This window comes from Myotis nattereri, assembly GCF_964212035.1.
Source record: "Myotis nattereri genome assembly, chromosome: 7".
NCBI classification, from domain to species: domain Eukaryota; kingdom Metazoa; phylum Chordata; class Mammalia; order Chiroptera; family Vespertilionidae; genus Myotis; species Myotis nattereri.
In genome coordinates, this window is record NC_138082.1 from 85029803 (window position 1) to 85051927 (window position 22125).

Consider the following 22125-nt stretch of genomic DNA (forward strand, 5'->3'; position numbering starts at 1 on the left):
CCTGCGGGGGGCCGCATCTTCCTGGGCGCCCGGCCTTCTCCCGGCACCGCCCTCCCCGGGCTCCCCGGGGCTCTGTCGGGCGCCCCGCGGACCCTGCGTAAACCGAGCGGGAAGGCGGCCGAGCCCGCCCCGGGGCTCGCCGCTCCGCTTTGAAAGGTGCCTGATCCCCGCCCTCGGCCCGCCCCGCGGCCGCCCCGCCCCGCCCCGCCCCGGGAAGAGGTCCCAGGACGGGCGCGGGCGCGCGGCGAGCGCTGGAGGGAGCGCGGCGGGGCCGGGGCAGCATGACCGCCATCGCGGTGCAGGTAGCCCGAGCCCGGCGCCGGGGCCGGGGCCGCCAGGGGCGGGGTGCAAGGGGCTTAGCACCGCGCACGGCGGGGACGGAAGGGCGGTCGGCAGGGGGGCCGGGCGGGGGCCATGAGGGGACCGGGAGGGGGGCCCGGAGGGGGCTGGGAGGGTGGTCGGCAGGGGGGCCGGGCGGGGGGGATGGGAGGGGACCCCGAGGGGCTGGGGGTGTCCGCCGCGCCGCCCCAGGCTGCGGGCTCGCGGACCGCAGTCGGGAAGCGCTGTCTGCTCCGGCTCTGCTCGCGCCCCGCCAGCCCGCGGGACTCCCCAACTTCTCTCTGCCTCTCGTTGGAGCCCCCAGCGCGGTCGGTGAGGCTCAGCGAAGAGGTCCCTCCTTCTCAAAAAGGAGGTGCGCCTGGAGTGGAGGGTGGACAGAACCCACTTGCGGAGTGAGGCTTGCCTCCCGGGACCCGAGGTGCCTCCCTGGGCAGCCGGCTTTCTTGGGTCGGGGCGAGACCGACTCTCCCCTTCCCCCCACGCCCCCCCCCTGCTCCCCACGATTGCGCCTGCGGCTCTGGGCCGGGGAGGGACTCGCTGGGCGCGCGGACGCCCCAGAGCGAAGGGTCTGGGCGGGGAGCGGTCCGCCCGCAAGTCTTGTTTTTTTCTTACTGTGGTGCCCTGCGTGTGTGGCGGAGAACCCCCATTCCTGCCCTCCCTGGGCCGGGGCTCCCAGGGGAGCCAGCAGGTGGCGGGACCCCCAGCCGCGCGCGATCTTTACGCGGAGACACCCCGCCGACGGGCTGAGCCGACAGGAGAGGTTCCGTTACTTGGCAGCAGGTCTCGGACCCCGCCACGCCGGGCAGGGTAGACGTCGCTCCGCCCGTTTTACCGACGAGGTGACTGCCATTCGGAGGCGAAGGGCCTGTCCGTGCGGCCGGCTAAGCGAAGGAATGGAGATTCAGAACCAGGGCTTCTTGGCTCCACATCTCCCTCGCGCTCCCCGCCTCGCCCGCACAGCCGCCCAGAGGCGCCCCGGCCGGTCCAGCGGCCACAGCTGCTGGGGCGGGAAGGAGGAGGGACGCATGCCGCTCCTCTTCGCTCCGGGCGGAATCCGATTCCTGACCAGGCAGCCCCCTGGGACAGGCCCTGGGCGGCGGGGGCAGGAGCCTGAGGCCGGGTTGTGGGCTCTCCCCTCCCGGAACTGACTGCCCCTTCCGAGAGAGGGACTTGTAAACAAGGACTTAGAAGAGGCCGGGAGCGAGTGATAAATTAACTGGTGCCAAAGCTGAGGGCGGGGTGGGGAGGAGGGTGCTTTGTGCGGTTAGGAAGAGGGGAGCCAGGGGAGCCGGGAACACCCGTGGGTAGTGGAGGAAGAGGAGGGAAGAGGAGAGGCCCGCGCGGGGAGGGGAGCAGTGGGAGTGAGGTGAAGGCCAGGGGCTCTCTGAGGTTGGACACAGGCTGCCCTGAGGGCGAGGGTGCTGCCTTGTATGACTATGGCCACTGTGGTTTAGGAGCTTAACCAAGGTGCCAGGAACTGCTCTGAGCACCAGGAGGGGTGACTCATTTCAGCCCGCAACCACCACAGGAGGTAGCCTCTGCGATCTCCCTTTATGGCTAAGGAAAGAGAGGGGATCGCTTCCCAGAGGTCAAGCACAGCTGCAGAGCAGGCTGGCTGGCTCCTGGGGCTGCATGTCCAGCCACTCGGGTGGCTCCCGGGATGGCAGCAGGCCAAGGCTTAGGGAAGCTATTGACATTTCCAGCTGGTGATGATGGGGGTCCAGGGCGGGAGGATGGATTTTGGAGGCTGTGTTGGGGACGTGGAGAATTACTAGTGAGCAGCCCGAAGTACCTACGTACTTGGGTGTTGATAGGAGCAGATGGAGTCCTGGGTTATAAGATCTTGGCCTGGGACTCACAGGCCCAGGAGTGTCAAGGTACACTCTTTTGTGAGTCACAAGAAATCATTCATTCGGGCTTACAGATGAATAAAGGGGAAGGTTTGCCCATTTTTATCCAAGAATGTCAAAGTTCTAAGAGATTAACGTGTCGCCCAAGGTCCCACAGCTGGGGGCTGGCAGGACAGGGGCAGAACTCCACTGCCCTCACCTCCTGTTACCCACTGGGCGTCCACTGCCCACGCTGCCTCCAGGAGAGGGTTCAGGCTCGGGGCCACTAGTGGGCAGGCCAGAAGCCGGTGTGGTGCCAGGTGGTTAGGAATGAAGACTCCGTGTGCATTATTATTGTTACTAATGTTACTAGAGGGTGACGTGGGGGCTGCACCTGTGCCAAGCTCTTTTCTATACACGATCCCTTTCATCCTCAGGAGTTTTCCTGGTGGTGGGAGAGCTGACTGCGTTGTAGTGGGAGGGGAAGAATGAACTGACATCAGCTGTCTTCTCTTTCTGACCCCGGTGTGATAGCTGAGGGCTGAAAGTCCAGCCTGTGCTCAGGACAGGTGGGGCCGAGAGGGACAGGACGTGCCTGTTTCCCAGACAGCGTGATGTCTAGGGGCAGGAGGTTTCTGGGCCCTGTGTTCTTGTGACTTGTTCTCTGCCCCTGGGGCTTTCCCACCCGAGGGCGTGACTTTGCCCGGTGCCTTTATGGCCACTGCTGCTCTTCGGGAGTCACCAGCTCCACTTTGTAGGTGAGAGGACAAGGGCCAAAGAGGTTAAGAAAGGCCCAAGGACAAGCACCTTGACCGGTTTGTAGACAGAGGTTTCAGTTTCCTTGGTTTGTTTCTTAGCAGCACAGCTGGTTTTTCTAAAGCTTCCCAATATAGACCCCCGGATCCCCACGGTCTCCAGCCGGTAATGGATCTGTTAGTTGGAGGGAGGAAGGGCCCGGAGGCAGCTTCCCTTACTCCCCTGAAAGCCCCCATCAGAAGCAGGGGGACACAGTTTGAGAACCACAGCCCAGGCTCCTGCCTGGGAGCTCTTTGCTGCCCCAAGGCTGCCTTTGTCCTGACAGCTTGGGTCCCCCTCCGCACTCTCTACTGAGCCCCTAACACAAGGCCCTCCACTGGGAAGGCCCCAGCTGGTGCTTATGAGCACCTCATCCTCTGCACCCCATCAGTCGTCTGGGCAGCTGTGACAGGCTCTATTGTGATTTAGGTGCGTGAGCTTGGGCAAGTCACCTGACCTCTGCATGACAGTTTTTTTCCTTGCATGGAGCTTCCTACTCTACCAGCCTCACAGGTTTAGGAGTAAAATAGGCCCCTGCCGAAGCAGAAGTGCAGAAAGCCAGCGAGGTCCTTGTTCAGGTAACCTTGGGACTGAACTTAGCAGTAGCTCCTGCTCACCTCTGCAAGTTAGCAGCCAGCCTGATGTTCTTCTAGGTCTCTAACCACAGGACTGTGCCAGGAGCGTGGCTTTGCTTGGTGTCCCTTGCTGAGAGGTGTGGCCTGGACTTGCCTCTGGAAGCCTCCCTTTGCACCTGGTGCGGGGTGTCTCCACTGCCCGGTTCAGTTCCCCAGCATCGGCTGTCATGAGCTGTCTTGCTTTACTTACCTTCCCAGGTGGAGTGTAACCCGGGCTGCTTTGACATCCACTGGCTGGGGGGAGACGTGGGTTTAAAGGCAGATTCAGGTGGAAGTGACAGTGGTGGCAAACTTGACCGTTCACTTATCCCATGGCTCTTCTTGCACACCCAGTGTGCCGGGTACTGGGGACATAGTAGTTTCTCATGGGAAGGTAGATAATATGTAATACAAGTCACGAGGGAATGGATAACTTGTGATCAGAACGGTGGAGAAAACAGATGCCTGATGGGAAGTTTCAGAAGGGGACCCAGTAGGCAGAAAAGCCGTGTCTGACAGTTTTGAAGAGCGGAGAAAGGGGGCAACGGGAGCAGATCCTTTCAGGTGGAGGGCCAGTAGGTCTGAGGGAAGAAAGTGCTGGCTTGGCCTAGGCCTGGAGGGAGAGCTGCTGTGCCCGAGTGAGGTGGCCAGGGGGAGCCCACTGGGGCCAAGCTGGAGAGGGAGACAGGGCGGATCTGCAGCGCGGGGGGCTGGGCAAGGAATGTACTCTTAAGTGTTTCTTTTGCTTCCCGGGCTGGTGGTTGGGAATGGCACTGGGTGGTGTCTGAGGGCTGTGAGATAAGGGACACCTCACTGGGTACCTGGCTCAGCTTGTCAGAGAGGTTGGGCAGGGGATGGGGGTGGGGGGCGGACACCTGTGCTGAAACCAGAGGCTAAAGAAGAGCCTCAGGGGCTCCCCCCTCCCCCCTACCCCCCTCCAGAAGCTGCTAGAACAGAAAGTCTGGTTGGCAAGTCCAGGGAGGGGCTGAGCAAGACTGAAGGGCAAGGTGCAAACATCCCCGTCAGCACTGAGGAAAAAGTTAATGGGACGGCGGCCAGGGCAGAATGTGGAAAGTGCAGAAGCAGCGGGTGGGGGTGAGGAGGAACCTGGGCCTGTACTGGGGGAGTCCTGGCGAGAGAGGAAACGGCCGTGGATTGTGTTCCGCTGATTTTACAACCCTCAGCCTTCCAGGCAGTTTTCTTGTTTTGCTTATAAAGAAACCCAGGCCAGCTGCAAGCTCAAGGTCACACTAGCCAGGCCAGACAGGTTCTCCAAATTCAGAAGGGAGTAGGATTCGCCAGCCAATAGAATTTGGATTCCTTCCTCATGAAGATCATTGAAGAAAAGTCAGGGAAGCCTTCGGGCCTGGTCAATGACTTGACAGTGCGTGTAGGTCTCAGATGGAGAACGGGGAACAGGTAGAAGGGGAAAGGTCCCCCAAGAAGGAGGAGCTGGGCAGGAGGCTGAGTAAGGGCCATATTCCAGGCTTCGTGGGGGACGGAGCAGAAGTCGTGGCTGTGGGAAGTGGAGGCGTGGTCAGGGTCCTCCCTGCACAGGTTGGGGGGGTGGCGGTGCCCTCCCTGACATGCCGCCTCTGTGTATCTTCCAGGCCCAGAGGCTGCTGGGCCAACGGAGGCCGCGCCGGTCCTTCTTTGAATCCTTCATCCGGACGCTCATCATCGTGTGTGCTGCGCTGGCCATGGTCCTCTCCTCGGTCTCCATCTGTGACGGTCACTGGCTCCTGGCTGGGGACCGCCTCTTCGGGCTATGGCACTTCTGCACCAGCTCCAACCAGACTGGGCCACACTGCCTCAGAGACCTGAGTCGGGCCCGCGTGCCGGGGCTGGCTGAGGGCATGGTCCTGGCCCGCAGCACAGGCGCCTTGGCCGTGGTGGCCGCCGTTTTTGGCCTGGAGCTCCTCATGGTGTCTCAGGTGTGCGAGGACCTCCACTCACGGCGCAAGTGGGCCCTGGGCTGCATCCTGCTCCTCGCCTCGTTTGTCCTCTCCTCTGCGGGGCTCCTGAGCTTTGTGATCCTCCTCAGGAGCCAGGTCACGCTCACCGGCTTCACCCTCATGTTCTGGTGCCAGTTCACTGCCTCCTTCCTCCTCTTCTTGAACGCCATCAGCGGCCTTCACGTCAACAGCATCAGCCATCCCTGGGGCCAGCTGAGGGAATTTTAGGCCCTCCTCCAAGGACATCGGGTTCCACCACAAAGTGGTCAAGACGTGACGTCTGGTGGGGGTAGGGGTGGGACAGTGACCTTGGAACTGCTGCCTCTTACCCAGTAACCTTTGGGGGGTCAGCCAGAAATGGCCCAGGGCCCTGTGCCCAGGGCCAGAGGCCAGGAGCCTGCCTCCAGGCCACCAACTGCACAAGTGTAGCCAAGTTACTAGCATGTAGATTGTAGAACACATTGTAAAATCCTTTTCTTGAATCCTCCTTCCCAGGACGGGAATCGATTTGGATGCAGCTCAGGTAACTGGTGCCTGGGCTGGCTGTGCAGCCAAGGGCTGTTCACACCTGCTTCCCGGCTCTGTGCTGGGAGACCAGCTGCAGGGTCCCTGGGGCCTCCGCCGTGGCTAAGAGTGGATCGCCTTCCCGCTAAGGGTGTCCAGCCGAGCCCAGGACTTCCTTCCACCAACTCAGGCGACCTCTGGGCACGCCTCTGCGTTAGCTTTGGTCATGCCAGGGAGGCAGAATTCAGGATGACCTCAGGATTTCTTGCACCTGGTCGTTTTTCAAACCATTTTACTTGATTCGACCCCTGCCCTTTGGGGAACTCTATAATCCCTCCCATTGGGGAGTCTAACCCCCCACTTCCAGCAGCTGGTTGTCTCCTCTGGGGGCTCTGCCTGTGGGATTCCTGCCTGACCTCTTTGAGTAGAGTTTGGAGCAAGCCTTCCAGAAAAGTCCACCTGACTTCTAATGCGCAGCGCTCGCTCCCTGAGGCAAGTGTGCGTGCCCAGCTTTGGTGAGGATTAGGCAGCCTGAGGTGCACCATCTCTGATCCCAGAACACATTCAGAGAGCAGCTGCTGGACCCTGGGTGATGGTTAAACTCCTGAAGGTGCTCGCAGGTGAAGGGGACCAGGAACCAGTGAAGATTTCCATCTCACCAGCAGACCAGTGTTTGGGGCATTAAATGGTCCCCTTTCCAGTGCCTTTGTGCCCTCAGCCCACTTCATCCACCCAGCCCTCCCACTCCCCCGCCGAATGAAGTCTGGCCTGCCCTGGCTCACTCTGCCTGCCACGGGGTGTATGAGTTTTGGTCACTCAGGTTTCCCTTCCTGGGCTGGGCTGGGTGCTTGTACCTACCTCTTGTGTTTTTTAAAAACTTTTATTCCAAAATGCACAGTCTGTGGAGATGGCTCCAGAAAGGTATTGTGGACCAATCGGTAATTGGAGGGCAGAGCTCATCAACTGCGTAGGCTGGGTTCTTAGCCCTGGAAGTGGGCACCTGGCCTTCACCAGGAGCAGACTGCAAGGGGCAAAGGGTGACCTTGTCTGTGCAGAGGTGCAGAGGTGGGGGGTCAGGGCCAGAGAGGGATAGCACTCACCCAGGGCCACCCAGAGCCGGGACTAGAGCTGGACCCCTCACCAGCAAGATGCTCTTTCTCTACAGTGGGGGGCGGGGTCTCCACTCTGTCCAGATGCATGGGCCGGAGAGCACTGGTAGTTCTTGTTTTGTAAAAGAGTTTAAATATTGAGCGCTCTTTAATCCTCACAAGGCTGGTGGGGAGGGAGTGTTGGTATTCAAGGGAACTGAGATCCAGAGAGGAAAGGGTGAGACTAAAATCCCCAATGGGAGGGGGAGACAGGCCCTGGTAAAGGAGACAGCCTTGGAGCATGGGGACTTGAGACCTAAAGCCCTGGACTGGGCTTCTGCCCCCCTCCTAACCTAGTAGTTTGGGCAAGTCACAGGGCCTGGGTGAACCTGCTTCTCTCCTATCAAATGGTATAATGCCCCCTCTCCTGCTCTCCCTGCCTTGGGGGCCCAGGATAACTGACTGACAGGGCAGTAAGGCGGAGGGATGCCTCAGACCATGTCAGGGCTACTAAAGGGGAGCTGGGTCCTGGGGCTGTCCTGGCCTCCCCGGGGACTTGCTCAGATTAATTCAGTCATCTTGAAGGCTCTAGGACAGTGGTTCTCAGCCTTGGCTGCCCATTAGAATCACCTGGGAATCTTTTTAAAATCCTGATTTCTGGGCCTCATCCTCCAGAAATTCTGTTTCTTTGTTATGGGGTGGGGCCACAACATTAGTAACAAAGAAACAGAATTTCCGGAGGATGGGGCCCAGAAATCAGGATTTTAAAAAGATTCCCAGGTGATTCTAATGGGCAGCCAAGGCTGAGAACCACTGCACTAGGATGAGAGATCCTGGACAGGTGAGGGCAGGGAGGGTCCACCTGGGGCCAAGGACCGTGATGCCTCATGTTTCCGGAGCTTCTAAGTTCATCCCTAAAAACGAGCAGGGGACCAGGGAAGCCCCTCCTCCAGGAAGCAGTACGGAGTGGACCAGAGCATCCTCCCTCACCTGTCTCAAGGACAAGGAGACTGACCACACCACATCTCACCTCGGTTCCCATTTATTTTCCTCCTCCCTTCTCAGACTGCTGAGCTGCTCTCCCGCTCTCTGTCCCATGCTGCCCAGGTTCCTTCTGTCGCGTTCTGAGGGACTCTCACCCTCCACCCCAGGGCCTGGAGAAGAGGTCACTGGTCGCAGGAGAAAGCCTATGCTGCCTGGGGGGAGGTGGGCGGTCCCGAAGCAGTGTCCTGCTCTCTCAGGACCCAGCGTGGCCTATGTCCACGGTGGCCCTGCTCCGACCTCTCAGATGACGCTGGCCCTGCAGGTGCCCCGGCTCGGCTCCGAGGGGCTGGCCTTGGTGCTGGGGGTGAGGCTGCTGGTGCCGGTGCTGGAGGAGTTGCTGAGGGCCATGGGGCGCAGTGGACGCTCACGCAGGTGCCACTGCCGCCACTTCTTCTGAATCTCCAGCTGCACCTGTCCCGGAGACCAGCCATCAGCCCAGGAGGGAATAGCAAGAAGGGCCCGGGGCCTAGAGTCCTGCTCACCCCCTGGGGCCTCTGCACGGTCCTGCCACTCCTGCCCAGGAGTCATGCCTCCCCACCTCCTGCAGGCCACTCGGATTGACCAGCTCCAACCCCGATGTCCAGGGGGTATTGAGGGCCCTTCCCTGGGCACGATCACCTGCCATCTCACTACAAATGTCCTGAAGGGCTTGTCGTTGTCACACTAGCTCCAGGACACCAACATCCACATCATCCCACGGAACAGGACACGTTCCCAGGAAGCCACCCTAGCTCAGAGCTAGTCTGAGGGCCAGAGAGCTGCTCTGGAAATTTCCCCCATGACCCCGCTGTAGCAGCCGAATCTTTGAGGCTGGGCTTGGTGGCTCATTCTGGGGAAACGCCGGAAGTTATCCCCATTAGAGTGTGCGAAGCAGACAGATGGCCAGCAGTCACAGAAAGGCCTGACTTGCGTGCCATGCTGTGTTCACTCGTGATTACCAGCTTCTGTGTGCCAGGAACCTCATGTCCTGACCCAAATGCTGGGTGAGGGCACAGGCCGCAAGGTACGCGAGCAGGCCCCAAGGAGTCAATGGCCACTGGGAGCCTTTGAGTTGGCAGAAGTGTCATTTGAGTTACTCATTTTACAGATGGGAAGACTGAAGCTCAGAGTGAGGCAGTGACAGGTCATCGTCCAGCCAGGAGCCCGGCTTCAGGGGAGTTCCTGCACTCTCCTCCACTTCCTGACTTTCCCAGGATAAGCATCCGCTGTAATGCTTGTTAAAAGCATCCCAGGCTCCAACCCAGGCCATTTTTGCTGACTGGAAACTGGGGGTAGGGCCCAGCAATTGTTTACCAAGCCTTCCAGGTGATTCTGTTGCTCCCATAAAGTGACTCAGACTCGTGAAGACAGGCCCAAGTCCGGACACCCCGGCCTGCCCTGCCCACACCCCACCACCCTTTCCAGGCAGCTCGCTCTGACCTGGAATCCAGTGACTGGCAGCCCCTCCAGGCGCTAGGCAGCCCGAGCACTCACCTCCCCGTTGAGGAAGCAGTAGAGGACGGCCACCACCAGGCCCTGCAGAGGGACAGGGCAGCAGGGTTAGTGCCCAGCACTCGCCTCCCTCTGACCTCTTCCTCAGCTCTTCCATCACCAGCCCAGGCTCCCCCCATCCGCCCCGCCCCACCCGGAGTGCTCCAGAGCCTTCTCACACCCCTCACCGCAAGGGGGATGGGCTGCCTCTTCTGTCTGTGCTGTGTCACCAGCCCAGGCTCCCCCCATCCGCCCTGCCCCACCCCACCCGGAGTGCTCCAGAGCCTTCTCACACCCCTCACCGCAGGGGGATGGGCGCCTCTCCTGTCTGTGCTGTGTCATCGGCACAGACAGCTCCTTGGGGCAAGGACAGGGTCCCTTTCATTCGCTGTCCCCAGTGTCTAGTGTAGACCTTGCACATGTGGTGTCAGTGACACTGAAGTAAGGGCTCTCACAGGGCACGGGGAAGGCCAGCCACCTGATTAGTCAGGGGGGCCACCTGGGAGAAGCAGGGGGTAGTAGCACTTGGAGGAGGGCTTGGGGCCATCCATGTGACACCCTGGGCCCTGAGCGGGCTCAAGTTCAAGACAAGCTGGGCCTTCCGACCGGAACCGCCATCTTCCCGTAACTCGCCAAAATGACTAACACAAAGGGAAAGAGAGGCCCTGCTACACGTTCTCTTAGAAAACACGAAGTTGCTCCTTGGGCCACATGCGTGCGAATCTACAAGAAAGGCGATGCTGCTGCCTTCAAGGGCACTGTTCAACAAGGATGCCCCACGGACGTTCCCAGGGCAGACGGAAGGGTAGCAGCGTCACCCAGCAAGCGTGGGCATTGCAAACACACAAGGGCAAGAGAATGAAAGTAGGAGTTGAGCATATCAAGCCTCCAAGAAGCGAGAGAGCTTCCTGAAACGTAAAGGAAAATGTTCAGAACAAGAAGGAAGCTAAACAGAAAGGTACCCGGGCTCAACTGAGGTAGCTGCTCCGCCCAGAGCAGCTCCCGGTGAGAACCAACGCAACAGAGCCTGGGCCGAGGGAGCCCCCTACCTGGGAGCTCATGGCATGACAGGTGTAAAGAAACAAAAGATCTGTTCTGTTCAAAACGTTGTTTTCAATTGAGTAGAAGAGTGGTGTCCCTCCCCCAAAGAAATATTTAAAGGAAAAAAAAGATAAGCTGGAGATGTTTAAACATGGCCAACTATTCAAACTGAAAAATAAGTGTGCCGATGTGTGGTCAGAATAAGCCTGTGTGCACTCAGCCAGCTGTGGGCGTGACCTCCCTGCTAAGGGACAGGTGAACGCATCTCCTGGGGCAGGGGCCTCCGGGCCACATCCGATTCGTGTTCCCTGGCATGGTGCGGCCTGTGCCTCCCGCTATCAGGAGCTCCTGTTTGCCCAATGGTGCCCCCTGGGATCCGGGCATGGAGCCCTGCCAGGGTAGGGACTACAGCCTGGATGCAGGATTTGAGCCTAATAGGTGTGCGGAGAGCCATGAGCCATGAGCAAGGTCTCTGCAGTGCAAATCCCCTGCTCTCCTCAGGGACCCACCTCGGGCCGCCCTGCTCTTCCTTCCATTACAGGCCCTGCCCCAGGCCCAGGTGTCACAGCTCTGACCTCAGAGGCCAAGCCCTCTTCCCCAATTCCACCGAGGCCTGCCCTTACCTACTTACTACATTGGAAAGGACCCCAAAGAGCAAGAAACCAGCCCGTCGATAGTGGGCTTAATCCCACGACTGCTCTGGGGTGCTGGCATTTACCCAGGCTTAGTGACAAAACTAGGAGGACTTGCTTTAGATTTTCAGGCATCAATCCTGCTGCCTAGAATGGGGACAACTTGGGGCGGGGCGGGGGGGGGGGGGTGGTGGTGAACACTGACCCAAAGCAGAAATTGTGCTGCACATTAGAACACCTGGGAGCCCTGCTCAGGTTTTACCCTGCGCCCCAAATCTGAATGTCTGGGAGTGGGCCATCAGCAGCTTTGAACAATCCCCAGGTGGTTGGGGTGGGCATCACTTAGGAACCATTGCCAGGGGCATGAAGGGCAGGCCGAGATAAAGCAGCTTTGAGCACAGCTTGGCCTGCACAACTGTGGGCTTCTGGGTGCCAGGTGCTTCATTGAATCCTTGCCAAAGCTCTAGGAGGTAGGTGGGAGGACCCCCTTTGCAGGTGAGTGATCTGGGCCTTGGGGGTTCAGGCAGGATGAGAGCTGCGGCCCACCTCCCTGGGCCCAGGGTTGCCTGGCTTCACCTGTCTGGGCCCCAAAGATCCACAGACACGTTTTCACAGGTGAGGGCAGGAGCCCTGGGCCAGGGAAAGTTAGATGTGCTCCAGGTACATATAAGGCAGGCCTTGCACAGCCAGCCACTGTGAGAAATTCGGCAGTCATTCAAAAGGGAGTCTTTAAAGACTTTATGACGCGGGGAATTGTTCATGATGGGCCTGGTAGAGAACTAAGCAAACAAGCAGGATACAAAAACACGGCTTGATCCCAATTAGAGACACCGTGTGTGTCTTTCTGCACAGAAAAGACACTGAGAAGTAAGCACCCACACCTCAACAGAGGTCATCTCTGGGTTCTGAGCTTATGAATGAATTTTTCTCTTTCAACTTTTCCTTACTTTCCAAATTTCCTTCAATAAGCAAGTATTATTTCTACAATTGGAAAGAGCGAATAAACTTTGGTTTTTAAAAACATTGACAGGGGTAATAGTATTGTGGTCCTGTGTGTGTTCTTAATTCCATCTTTTAGAAATACATACTAAAATAATTACATTTGAAATAGAATGATGTCTTGGATTTGCTTAAGATGCTGGGGGAGGGGGCGTGGAGGGAGTGGATGGGGCTGGGGATGAAACAGGATATGCCACTGGCAATGGCCATGTGGGGTTCACTATTTTCTTCACTTTTATATACATATTGGAGAAATTTTCCATAATACAAATTTAAAAAATACGTTATATAATAAATGCATAATGCATGATACAATTATATATGTTTGTATATAAACAAAGGTTCTGTTAAAAACAAACAAACCACTCAAGATCCTTTTTCTTTGTAAGCATTTCTATGGAATGCAGAAAATGCTCTTGGTTTTCTCTGGACAAGTCATTTCCCCAGAGAAGAGCCTTTTCCTGGGTGTCCACAGCCCCAACTACAAGTCCCAGCACCCAAGGGAAGGGAGTCCCCGTCCACACAGGGGGCCACCTGGGTCTGTGCTCTCAGAGAGACCACTACCCCTCTCAGCTGGGTCAGGCCTTCCATCTGCCTGGACCTGGGAACCTTTTCCCTCCCCCCCCCCCCCCCCCCCCCCCCCCCCGCTCCCAGCCTGCCTCCATCTGCTAAATGGGCCTCCCATACATTCCAGGAACAGTGGGCTCAATGCTTCTGGCCTAGAGAAAAAGCATCCTGGGTTTCAAGAGGCTGGGTTCCCTGGAGATCCAGCGTGCTGCTGGGTGCTGTGGGCAGAAGGCAGGCTCAGGGGAGGGCAGAGGGGACAGCCCGGGGGGGCGGGGGGTGTCTGAGGGCGTGGCTTAGGGCAAGACTTGACTCCACTCAATTATGTGCTCCCAGTGACGTGTCCTCCTGAACCTGAGAGTGACAGAAGGATGGCCCTGCACAGAACCTGGGAGTGAGGCGGCTCTGAGCCCCTCGCTGGCCCTGGCCAGCCGGGAAGAGGATGGAGGCCTGCTGGAGCCTGCTGGGAACAGGCTGGCTTCTCTAGGAAAACCCACGGGGACAATTCCCCTCAGGCCCCAAAGCCGGTAATCCAGAGGCCTTTCCAGGGCACTTGCTCGTTTTCATCTGTGGATACTGTAAATCTTGAAACAAATTGTGTTTCTGCCTTTGCTTTGGCTCCTGGGAAGCTCCAGACCAAGTTTCTGACCCACCTGTCCCACCTTTACAGGACTTAACGGAGTTTGCTTCTGTATGAACGCTTTTGGCTTGATTTCCTTTTTTCGCTGGCCCCTCATGACTTATTCTTTGCCCTCTGTCTGTTTTCCCTGAAAGCTACACCACATTGTTTGTGGAAGGATACAACTGTGAGCAGATAAGCAAGTGACCTGTGAAACTGGGGGGCCTCTGCTGCCAAACATGGTTACTATTTTCTTTAACCTCACAACCTATGTTGAATTCGTCGGTAGGCAATTTCTCCCTTCATTGTTTTCCCTTTTAAGTTGGTTTTTATTTTCAATAAGTTGTGTATGCTCATGGTTTCAGAGTCAAATGATTCTAGTCACACATAACAGCAGCCTGCTGACACCCCTGCCCCCATTTCCTGTTCCTCAGGGGCAACTGCTGGAACTCCTAACCGATTCTAAACAATATGCTGATGCTGCTACTTCTGGCTTCTCGGTTTGGGGCATTTCTATGGACTTCCCAATATGAATATGAGGATATTATTCTTTCAAACACCCTCCCGCAGTGCTCATCGTCCTGCCCCACTTTTTGATGGCTCAGCCATAGCCCTCGGGGCTCACACCACTGACTGTGTGGAGGCTGAAAGTTGCACAATATTGCGTGTTAGGGTTACTTTTCCCTTTTGTTTCCTGGAATCGGTCTCTCTCTCCTTCGTCTTACTCCCACCTCCACTTGGCTGGTGGGGACTTGGGTCCCCTCAGGGTCACACAGCACAGTGGGGTCCTGCCCCTGCTTTTCTTGGGTCTCTGCCACGGCACCCACCTTCCCCAAGCACACCGCTCAGCCCTTCCGGAAGGCCGGGCTTGCAGTCTAGGCCTGCATGCTGCTCTCAGGAAACAGGGAGCTAGCTACTCTTCGCCTGAAAGTCACAGGCCTGAACTTACCTGGAATGAGCCCAGGGCCAGTTCAAAAAACAGCTGGATCTCCATGGCATCATCTGGCGAGAAGGCGAAGATGATGTAGTGGGCGCCGAAGAGAGGGATCAGCAGGAGGGTGGACTTGGCCAGGCGCCTGCGGACGCAGGGACACGCTGCAGTCTCTGTCCCTCGCCCGCCCGTGGGCGCCCCGCTCTGCACACCCCGTCTCGCCTTTTGCAGGAGGCATAGCAGCAGTGTCCCCAAACTTTTTGTTTTTACTTTGGAAAATTTTCAACTCTCATGTACCCATCACTGAGACACAACACTTACCGACACATGGCCAGTCCCAAAACTTCCTGACCAGGCATCCCACCAGTAAAGAAATCAGAACATGGACCCACTCAAATAACTATTTACTCGTAATGATGTGCAAATATGACTGCCACTCTAGGCCCAATATAGTATCAGCAAGGCCAGCCTTCACATTTGTTTGATAATAAGGTGAAATTCTTTCATTTTCTTCCCAGATTAGATTGACCAAATTTAGCAAAAAAAAAATACAGGATGCCCAGTTTAATTTGAATTTCAAATAAACAATGGATTTGGGGGGGGGGGTGTAAGTACTAAAAATACTATTTGTTGTTTATCCAAAATTCAAATTGAACTGAGCAGCCTGGGCTTATCTGGCCATTTTATCCTGAATGTCCAGCTCCACCCTGCTTTGGAGCCCACTGCCCTGCGGACATTCTAAGGAATCTGTTAACAAGCAATCCGGGCTGCTGCGAGCTTCTTAACACTGTGAACACGGCAGAGAAAGTCTCTGGGAGACACTGTTTTGCCTTTAATATCTGTCATGGGTTGACTTGTGTCCCCGCCCAAATTCACAAGTTCAAACTCTAACCTGCAGGACCTCAGAATATGACTATAGTATTTTCAAGTAGGGCCTATAAGAGGTGATTAAGTTGAGGTCATTAGTGTGGGGCTTATGTGAGCACAGGAAAAAGTTCATATGAGGACACAGCTAGAAGGCAGCTGCCTACAAGCCAAGGAGAGAGGCCTCCGTTGAAATCAAACCTGCCGACACCTTCATCTTGGACTTCCAGCCTCCACAAATGTGAGAAATTTAATATCCCTTGTTCAGACTTCTGTAGAATTTTATGGCAGCCCTAGCAAACTAATACAGCATCTCTCTTTAACATCTCAACAGTTTTAAAGTATTCTTGGATTACACATCTTAAAAATTTGATGGAAGTTGAGGTCACTCTCCCTGAAAAATACACCCACCTAGCCTTTTCCCAAGGGTGAAATCCCTGACTCCTGGGTCCTGCTGGGATTTCCTATCTCCTCACCCCAGACCCGTTCCCCTGCCCCCATTTATAATATAAACTCCCTGGAACTAAGTCACGGTTTTCCCTTCTCCTCTGTGTCCAGTGGTGCCTAGCACCAGCTGGGTGAACAGTAGGTGCTCAGTAAATGTGTGCTGGCTGAGCTTGCCTAAGACTTTGCCCCCCACTCACTTATAATGGTTTACTTCATTTCCTCTTGTTTCTTGGGTTCTCAGTTTTCTCATCAGGATTCTTAGAATGTTTACAAAAAGTATGAAATTAATCTGTAAAACACAAGACAGAGGGGTGTTTAAGGTGATTTACATCCCCATCACCTCTCCTGGCCCTGCCCCTGGAACTGAAGGCAGAGACGGCACTGCAGACCACACCCAGGATCGCCCCAGGATGGCACATCACTGCTCCCCTGCTACCCCCACCTCGCCCTGGTGAAATGCTGTGTGGAGCCGTGCAGCCCAGCACTCCTGCCCAGTGCTGCAGGAGCCTAAGGTCGGCTCAGCCACACGGCAGGACTCCTCACACCCGGAGCCATGGAACCCCTGGGAGCTTGTTCAAGTGCAGGTCTGGTGAGCCTGAGACCCAGCATTTCCAACCAGCTGCCGGAATGCTAAAGCTGGCCCTTGGGCTACCCTTTGAGTAGAACCGTTACAGACAGGTTCTCAAAGTTTAGAGTGCAGACTGCTGCATCTGAGTACGGCCCAAGAATTTGCATTTTTTAAGCTCCCAGGCGATGCTGAAGCTGCTGGTGTAGGGATCACACAGAACTGCTTCAGTGCCTTGTGGTCACTGGGCAGCTCAACCACCATCTCCAGGAAGCCATCCTTGATCACCTCCCTTTCCTAATGCACTGTAGTAGGGGTCATGCTACTGCATAAGAGCACTTGGCATATTTGAGAGGGGCCAAATGCATGCATCTGTCCAAGTTGTATGCTTGTCCACTGTCTGCCAACTCGATCATCACTTCCTAAAGGACAGGAATGGAGTTGCTTCGCTTCTTTGGTGCCCCTTCCCCGACCCTGGTGCCCAGCGCCAGAACATGATGAAGTTGCCCACGTGGTGGCACCTCTCCTCCCCGCTCACCACCAGCTCCAGCGCCATTTCCAGAAGCAGAGATGAGTAGGATCACCCAGCGAGGCACCCTCTTTTTCATACAAATAGCCTGGGGCCTGGGGACACTTGCCACAATACACAGGACTAGTGGCCCGTCTAGGACTCCTCGCCCAGCACTGCCGCTCTGGGACACTGCTTCTCGGATTGTTATGCATCTTGCTCTGAGCTGGCTGTGCATGGGTGACCAAAGAAAGGCTCTCGGTTTCATTTTATTTTGTTGTCTTGGAGTTGTATTTAATTTAATAGGGAGCACTGTAGGCAAAAGAAACAAAATCTTAAGATCCCAAGAATGAGACGTAAATGATGTAATTCTAGGCTGCGTGACAGGCTGGGAGGGAGATATTTGCATCAGGAATGCTCATCCCACATCCCTCAACCACGACAGACCGCAGTCCTGTGAAGTCAGCCTGGACACTGGGGCTGGTCGTCCCTCAGCTGGGGTCCGCCGGGCGGGGCTGTCAGAGTCCCAGAGTCCCAGAAAGGAAACCGCTCCACTGAGTGAGGAAACCTCCTCCTGGGGGAGCACTATGCAACCGTGGCCACTGGTTGGTCAAATAGCTTCAAGGGCCCCGGGAGAGCTCACATCTACTGCTAAGCGAAACAAACAAACGAGGCCACAGAACCTTATTCCGCATTTGGGGTGGGGGAAGGATGCGTGCTCAGAGAAAAGATAGGAAGGAGCCCTGGCCGGTTAGCTCAGGTGGTTAGAAAGTCGTCCTGATACCCCAAGGTTATGGGTTCACGCCCTGGTCAGGGCACTTACAAGAAACCAATGAATGCATCAATAAGTGGGGCAGCCCTAGCCGGTTTGGCTCAGTGGATAGAGTACCAGCCTGCAGACTGAAGTTCGATTCTGGTCAAGGGCACATGCCCTGGTTGCGGGCTCGAGCCCCAGCAGGGTGTGTGTGGGAGGCAGTCAATCAATGATTCTCTCTCATCATTGATGTTTCTATCTCTCTCTCCCTCTCCCTTACTCTCTGAAATAAATAAAAATATATTTCAAAAAAATAAGTGGGGCAACAAATTGATGGCTCTCTCTCTGTCTCTCTCTCTTCCTCTCAAAAAACAATCAAATAAAAATGTCAAAAAAGATAAGGAAAAGCATGTGTATTCATAATGTGTATCTAGATGCTAAAGGGTGATTTACGGGTGATTTTATTCCCTTTTAAAAAATATATTTTGTGTCTTCCTATTTTTTTAAGTACACATTCTATCATTTTCCAAAAAAAGAGAAGAAAGCTGCCGTAACCAGTTTGGCTCAGTGGATAAAGCGTCGGCCTGCGGACTGAAAGGTCCCAGGTTCGATTCCAGTCAAGGGCATGTGCCTTGGTTGCAGGCACATACCCAGTGGGGGGTGTGCAGGAGGCATCTGGTCAATGTTTCTCTCTCATCGATGTTTCTAACTCTCTATCTCTCTCCCTTCCTCTCTGTAAAAAATCAATAAAATTTTTTTTTTTTTTTAAAGAGAAGAAAGCCATGGGATGGCCACCTCCTCCCACTGCCCCGGAGGCCGCCCAGTAGCCGGCGGGAGAGGAGTGGGCTCCTGCATGTCCTTCGCCCGCTCCCCGCTCCAGCGAGGCCGGGAGGCACTTTCTATCAGCGGGTCCTGCAGCCTCGGCCTCCCTCTGAGCCTGTGCGCAGCTGAGGGGCTGGTTCAGTCACAAGAAAACCCCAGTGCATCCCCCCATGAATCCCTTCCTCTGTCCCGTGTTCCTGTCCACATCCCGCTCAGCAGAAGCACCTTAGAGTTAAGACGAGTGCCCAGGCCCACAGCCTCCCAGCCACAGCCCGCCCCCTCCCTCACCATCCCAGCTCAGCGATTCTTCCCGTTTAACAAGAGGAGGCTTCCAGGTGACCAGGACCCGAAGAGCCGAAGCGGTGAAGGTGGAGTTGAGGCCGCCATGGGGCCAGCCAGTTTAGGGCAAGGAGCTCTGCTCACCGCATCGCAGTGCCTGCAGCGCCTACACACGGGCAAGATGAGTCATAGGAGCTCTTGCGCCTCGGCCTGTCCCTGGCCCCACTGCCCTCATGACTCCCTAGGGGGGCTTCCAGCAGCCCTGCTGCAGGCCGACCTCTGGCAGCTCTGAGCTTCATTCCTCCAGCACCTGGAGGGGGGCGGGGGGGGGGGGGCCCTAGCCCTGTCTCCTCTGTCCCTACAGGCCAGTCACTGTTCGGTCTCTCTTCCTGAAGCCCAGCGCAGGGGAGGAGGGCCACTCACCAGGATGGAGAGGATCACAGGCCCTCGGATGACCCACCAGACGGATGCGTTGGCATTGATGTTCCAGCACCTACAGAGGCACAGCCAGGCATCGCTAGGAGTGAGGAGCTGGCTGACCAGACAAGACTCATTCCCCGAGGTGCCCTTCCTGTGAAGGACACATACTCCTGGTCCTGCTCCTGTGGCTGGGTGCTCAACACATGGGAACCGGCCCTAACCTGCTGCCTCTCCTGCTGCCCCTCCCCTGCTGCCTCTCCTGCTGCCCCTCCTGCTGCCCCTCCCCTGCTGCCTCTCCTGCTGCCCCTCCTGCTGCCCATTCTGCTGTCCCTCCTGCTGCCCCTCCTGCTGCTCCTCCCCTGCTGCCCCTCTCCTGCTGCCCCTCCTGCTGCCCCTCCTGCTGCCCCTCCTGCTGTCCCTCTCCTGCTGCCCCTCCTGCTGCCCCTCCTGCTGCCCCTCTCCTGCTGCCTCTCCTGCTGCCCCTCTCCTGCTGCCCCTCCTGCTGCCTCTCCTGCTGCCCCTCCTGCTGCCCCTCTCCTGCTGCCTCTCTCCTGCTGCCTCTCCTGCTGTCCCTCCTGCTGCCCCTCCTGCTGCCCATTCTGCTGTCCCTCCTGCTGCCCCTCCTGCTGCCTCTCCTGCTGCCCCTCCTGCTGCCTCTCCTGCTGCCCCTCCTGATGCCCCTCCTGCTGCTCCTCCTGCTGCCCCTCTCCTGCTGCCCCTCCTGCTGCCCCTCTCCTGCTGCCTCTCCTGCTGCCCCTCTCCTGCTGCCCCTCCTGCTGCCTCTCCTGCTGCCCCTCTCCTGCTGCCTCTCCTGCTGCCCCTCTCCTGCTGTCCCTCCTGCTGCCTCTCCTGCTGCCCCTCTCCTGCTGCCTCTCCTGCTGCCCCTCTCCTGCTGCCTCTCCTGCTGCCCCTCTCCTGCTGCCCCTCTCCGGCTGCCCCTCCTGCTGCCCCTCCTGATGTCCCTCTCCTGCTGCCCCTCCTGCTGCCCCTCTCCTGCTGCCTCCCCTGCTGCCCCTCTCCTGCTGCCTCCCCTGCTGCCCCTCTCCTGCTGCCTCCACTGCTGCCCCTCTCCTGCTGCCTCCCCTGCTGCCCCTCTCCTGCTGCCCCTCCTGCTGCCCCTCCTGCTGTCCCTCTCCTGCTGCCCCTCCTGCTGCCTCTCCTGCTGCCCCTCCTGCTGTCCCTCTCCTGCTGCCCCTCCTGCTGTCCCTCTCCTGCTGCCCCTCCTGCTGCCCCTCCTGCTGCCCCTCTCCTGCTGCCTCTCCTGCTGCCCCTCTCCTGCTGCCTCTCCTGCTGCCCCTCTCCTGCTGCCCCTCCTGCTGTCCCTCTCCTGCTGCCCCTCCTGCTGCCCCTCCTGCTGCCCCTCCTGCTGTCCCTCTCCTGCTGCCCCTCCTGCTGTCCCTCTCCTGCTGCCCCTCCTGCTGCCCCTCCTGCTGCCCCTCTCCTGCTGCCTCTCCTGCTGCCCCTCTCCTGCTGCCCCTCCTGCTGCCTCTCCTGCTGCCCCTCCTGCTGTCCCTCTCCTGCTGCCCCTCCTGCTGCCCCTCCTGCTGTCCCTCTCCTGCTGCCCCTCCTGCTGCCCCTCTCCTGCTGCCCCTCCTGCTGCCCCTCCTGCTGCCCCTCCTGCTGTCCCTCTCCTGCTGCCCCTCCTGCTGCCCCTCCTGCTGCCCCTCCTGCTGCCCCTCCTGCTGTCCCTCTCCTGCTGCCCCTCCTGCTGCCCCTCCTGCTGCTCCTCCTGCTGCCCCTCCTGCTGCCCCTCCTGCTGTCCCTCCTGCTGCCTCTCCTGCTGCCCCTCTCCTGCTGCCTCTCCTGCTGCCCCTCTCCTGCTGCCTCTCCTGCTGCCTCTCCTGCTGCCTCTCCTGCTGCCCCTCCTGCTGCCCCTCTCCTGCTGCCTCTCCTGCTGCCTCTCCTGCTGCCCCTCCTGCTGCCCCTCCTGCTGCTCCTCCTGCTGCCCCTCCTGCTGCCCCTCCTGCTGCCCCTCCTGCTGTCCCTCTCCTGCTGCCCCTCCTGCTGCCCCTCCTGCTGTCCCTCTCCTGCTGCCCCTCCTGCTGCCCCTCCTGCTGTCCCTCTCCTGCTGCCCCTCCTGCTGCCCCTCCTGCTGTCCCTCTCCTGCTGCCCCTCCTGCTGCCCCTCCTGCTGCCCCTCCTGCTGCCCCTCCTGCTGTCCCTCCTGCTGCCTCTCCTGCTGCCCCTCTCCTGCTGCCTCTCCTGCTGCCCCTCCTGCTGCCTCTCCTGCTGCCCCTCTCCTGCTGCCTCTCCTGCTGCCTCTCCTGCTGCCTCTCCTGCTGCCCCTCCTGCTGCCCCTCTCCTGCTGCCTCTCCTGCTGCCTCTCCTGCTGCCCCTCCTGCTGCCCCTCCTGCTGCTCCTCCTGCTGCCCCTCCTGCTGCCCCTCCTGCTGCCCCTCCTGCTGTCCCTCTCCTGCTGCCCCTCCTGCTGCCCCTCCTGCTGTCCCTCTCCTGCTGCCCCTCCTGCTGCCCCTCCTGCTGTCCCTCTCCTGCTGCCCCTCCTGCTGCCCCTCCTGCTGTCCCTCTCCTGCTGCCCCTCCTGCTGCCCCTCCTGCTGCCCCTCCTGCTGCCCCTCCTGCTGTCCCTCCTGCTGCCTCTCCTGCTGCCCCTCTCCTGCTGCCTCTCCTGCTGCCCCTCCTGCTGCCTCTCCTGCTGCCTCTCCTGCTGCCTCTCCTGCTGCCTCTCCTGCTGCCCCTCCTGCTGCCCCTCCTGCTGCCCCTCTCCTGATGCCCCTCCTGCTGCCTCTCCTGCTGCCCCTCCTGCTGCCCCTCCTGCTGCCCCTCTCCTGATGCCCCTCCTGCTGCCTCTCCTGCTGTCCCTCTCCTGCTGCCTCTCCTGCTGTCCCTCCTGCTGCCTCTCCTGCTGCCCCTCTCCTGCTGTCCCTCCTGCTGCCCCTCCTGCTGCCCCTCCTGCTGTCCCTCTCCTGCTGCCTCTCCTGCTGCCCCTCTCCTGCTGCCCCTCCTGCTGCCTCTCCTGCTGCCCCTCCTGCTGTCCCTCTCCTGCTGCCCCTCTCCTGCTGCCTCTCCTGCTGTCCCTCTCCTGCT

At 58.2% G+C, this 22125-nt stretch overlaps 2 protein-coding genes across 2 annotated transcripts in view; one reads left to right on the top strand and one right to left on the bottom strand.

Moving 5' to 3' along the window:
- The first annotated feature begins 235 nt into the window (after positions 1 to 235).
- Positions 236 to 6923, top strand: TMEM37 (transmembrane protein 37). Its single transcript, XM_081096323.1, has 2 exons — positions 236 to 302; positions 5188 to 6923. The coding sequence occupies exons 1-2, from the start codon at positions 282 to 284 to the stop codon at positions 5758 to 5760; spliced, it is 594 nt and encodes a 197-aa protein (XP_080952449.1). The 5' UTR covers positions 236 to 281; the 3' UTR covers positions 5761 to 6923.
- A 1226-nt stretch (positions 6924 to 8149) lies between these two features.
- SCTR (secretin receptor) overlaps positions 8150 to 22125 on the bottom strand; it is an 80674-nt gene continuing 66698 nt past the window's right edge. Inside the window, exons 9-13 of the mRNA XM_081095454.1 lie at positions 19087 to 19156; positions 15933 to 16024; positions 14443 to 14569; positions 9642 to 9683; positions 8150 to 8579 (exon numbers count right to left, since the gene is read on the bottom strand). Coding sequence (XP_080951580.1) covers positions 8409 to 8579; positions 9642 to 9683; positions 14443 to 14569; positions 15933 to 16024; positions 19087 to 19156 — 502 coding nt within the window. The 3' untranslated portion in view covers positions 8150 to 8408. The remainder of the gene's footprint in view (positions 8580 to 9641; positions 9684 to 14442; positions 14570 to 15932; positions 16025 to 19086; positions 19157 to 22125) is intronic.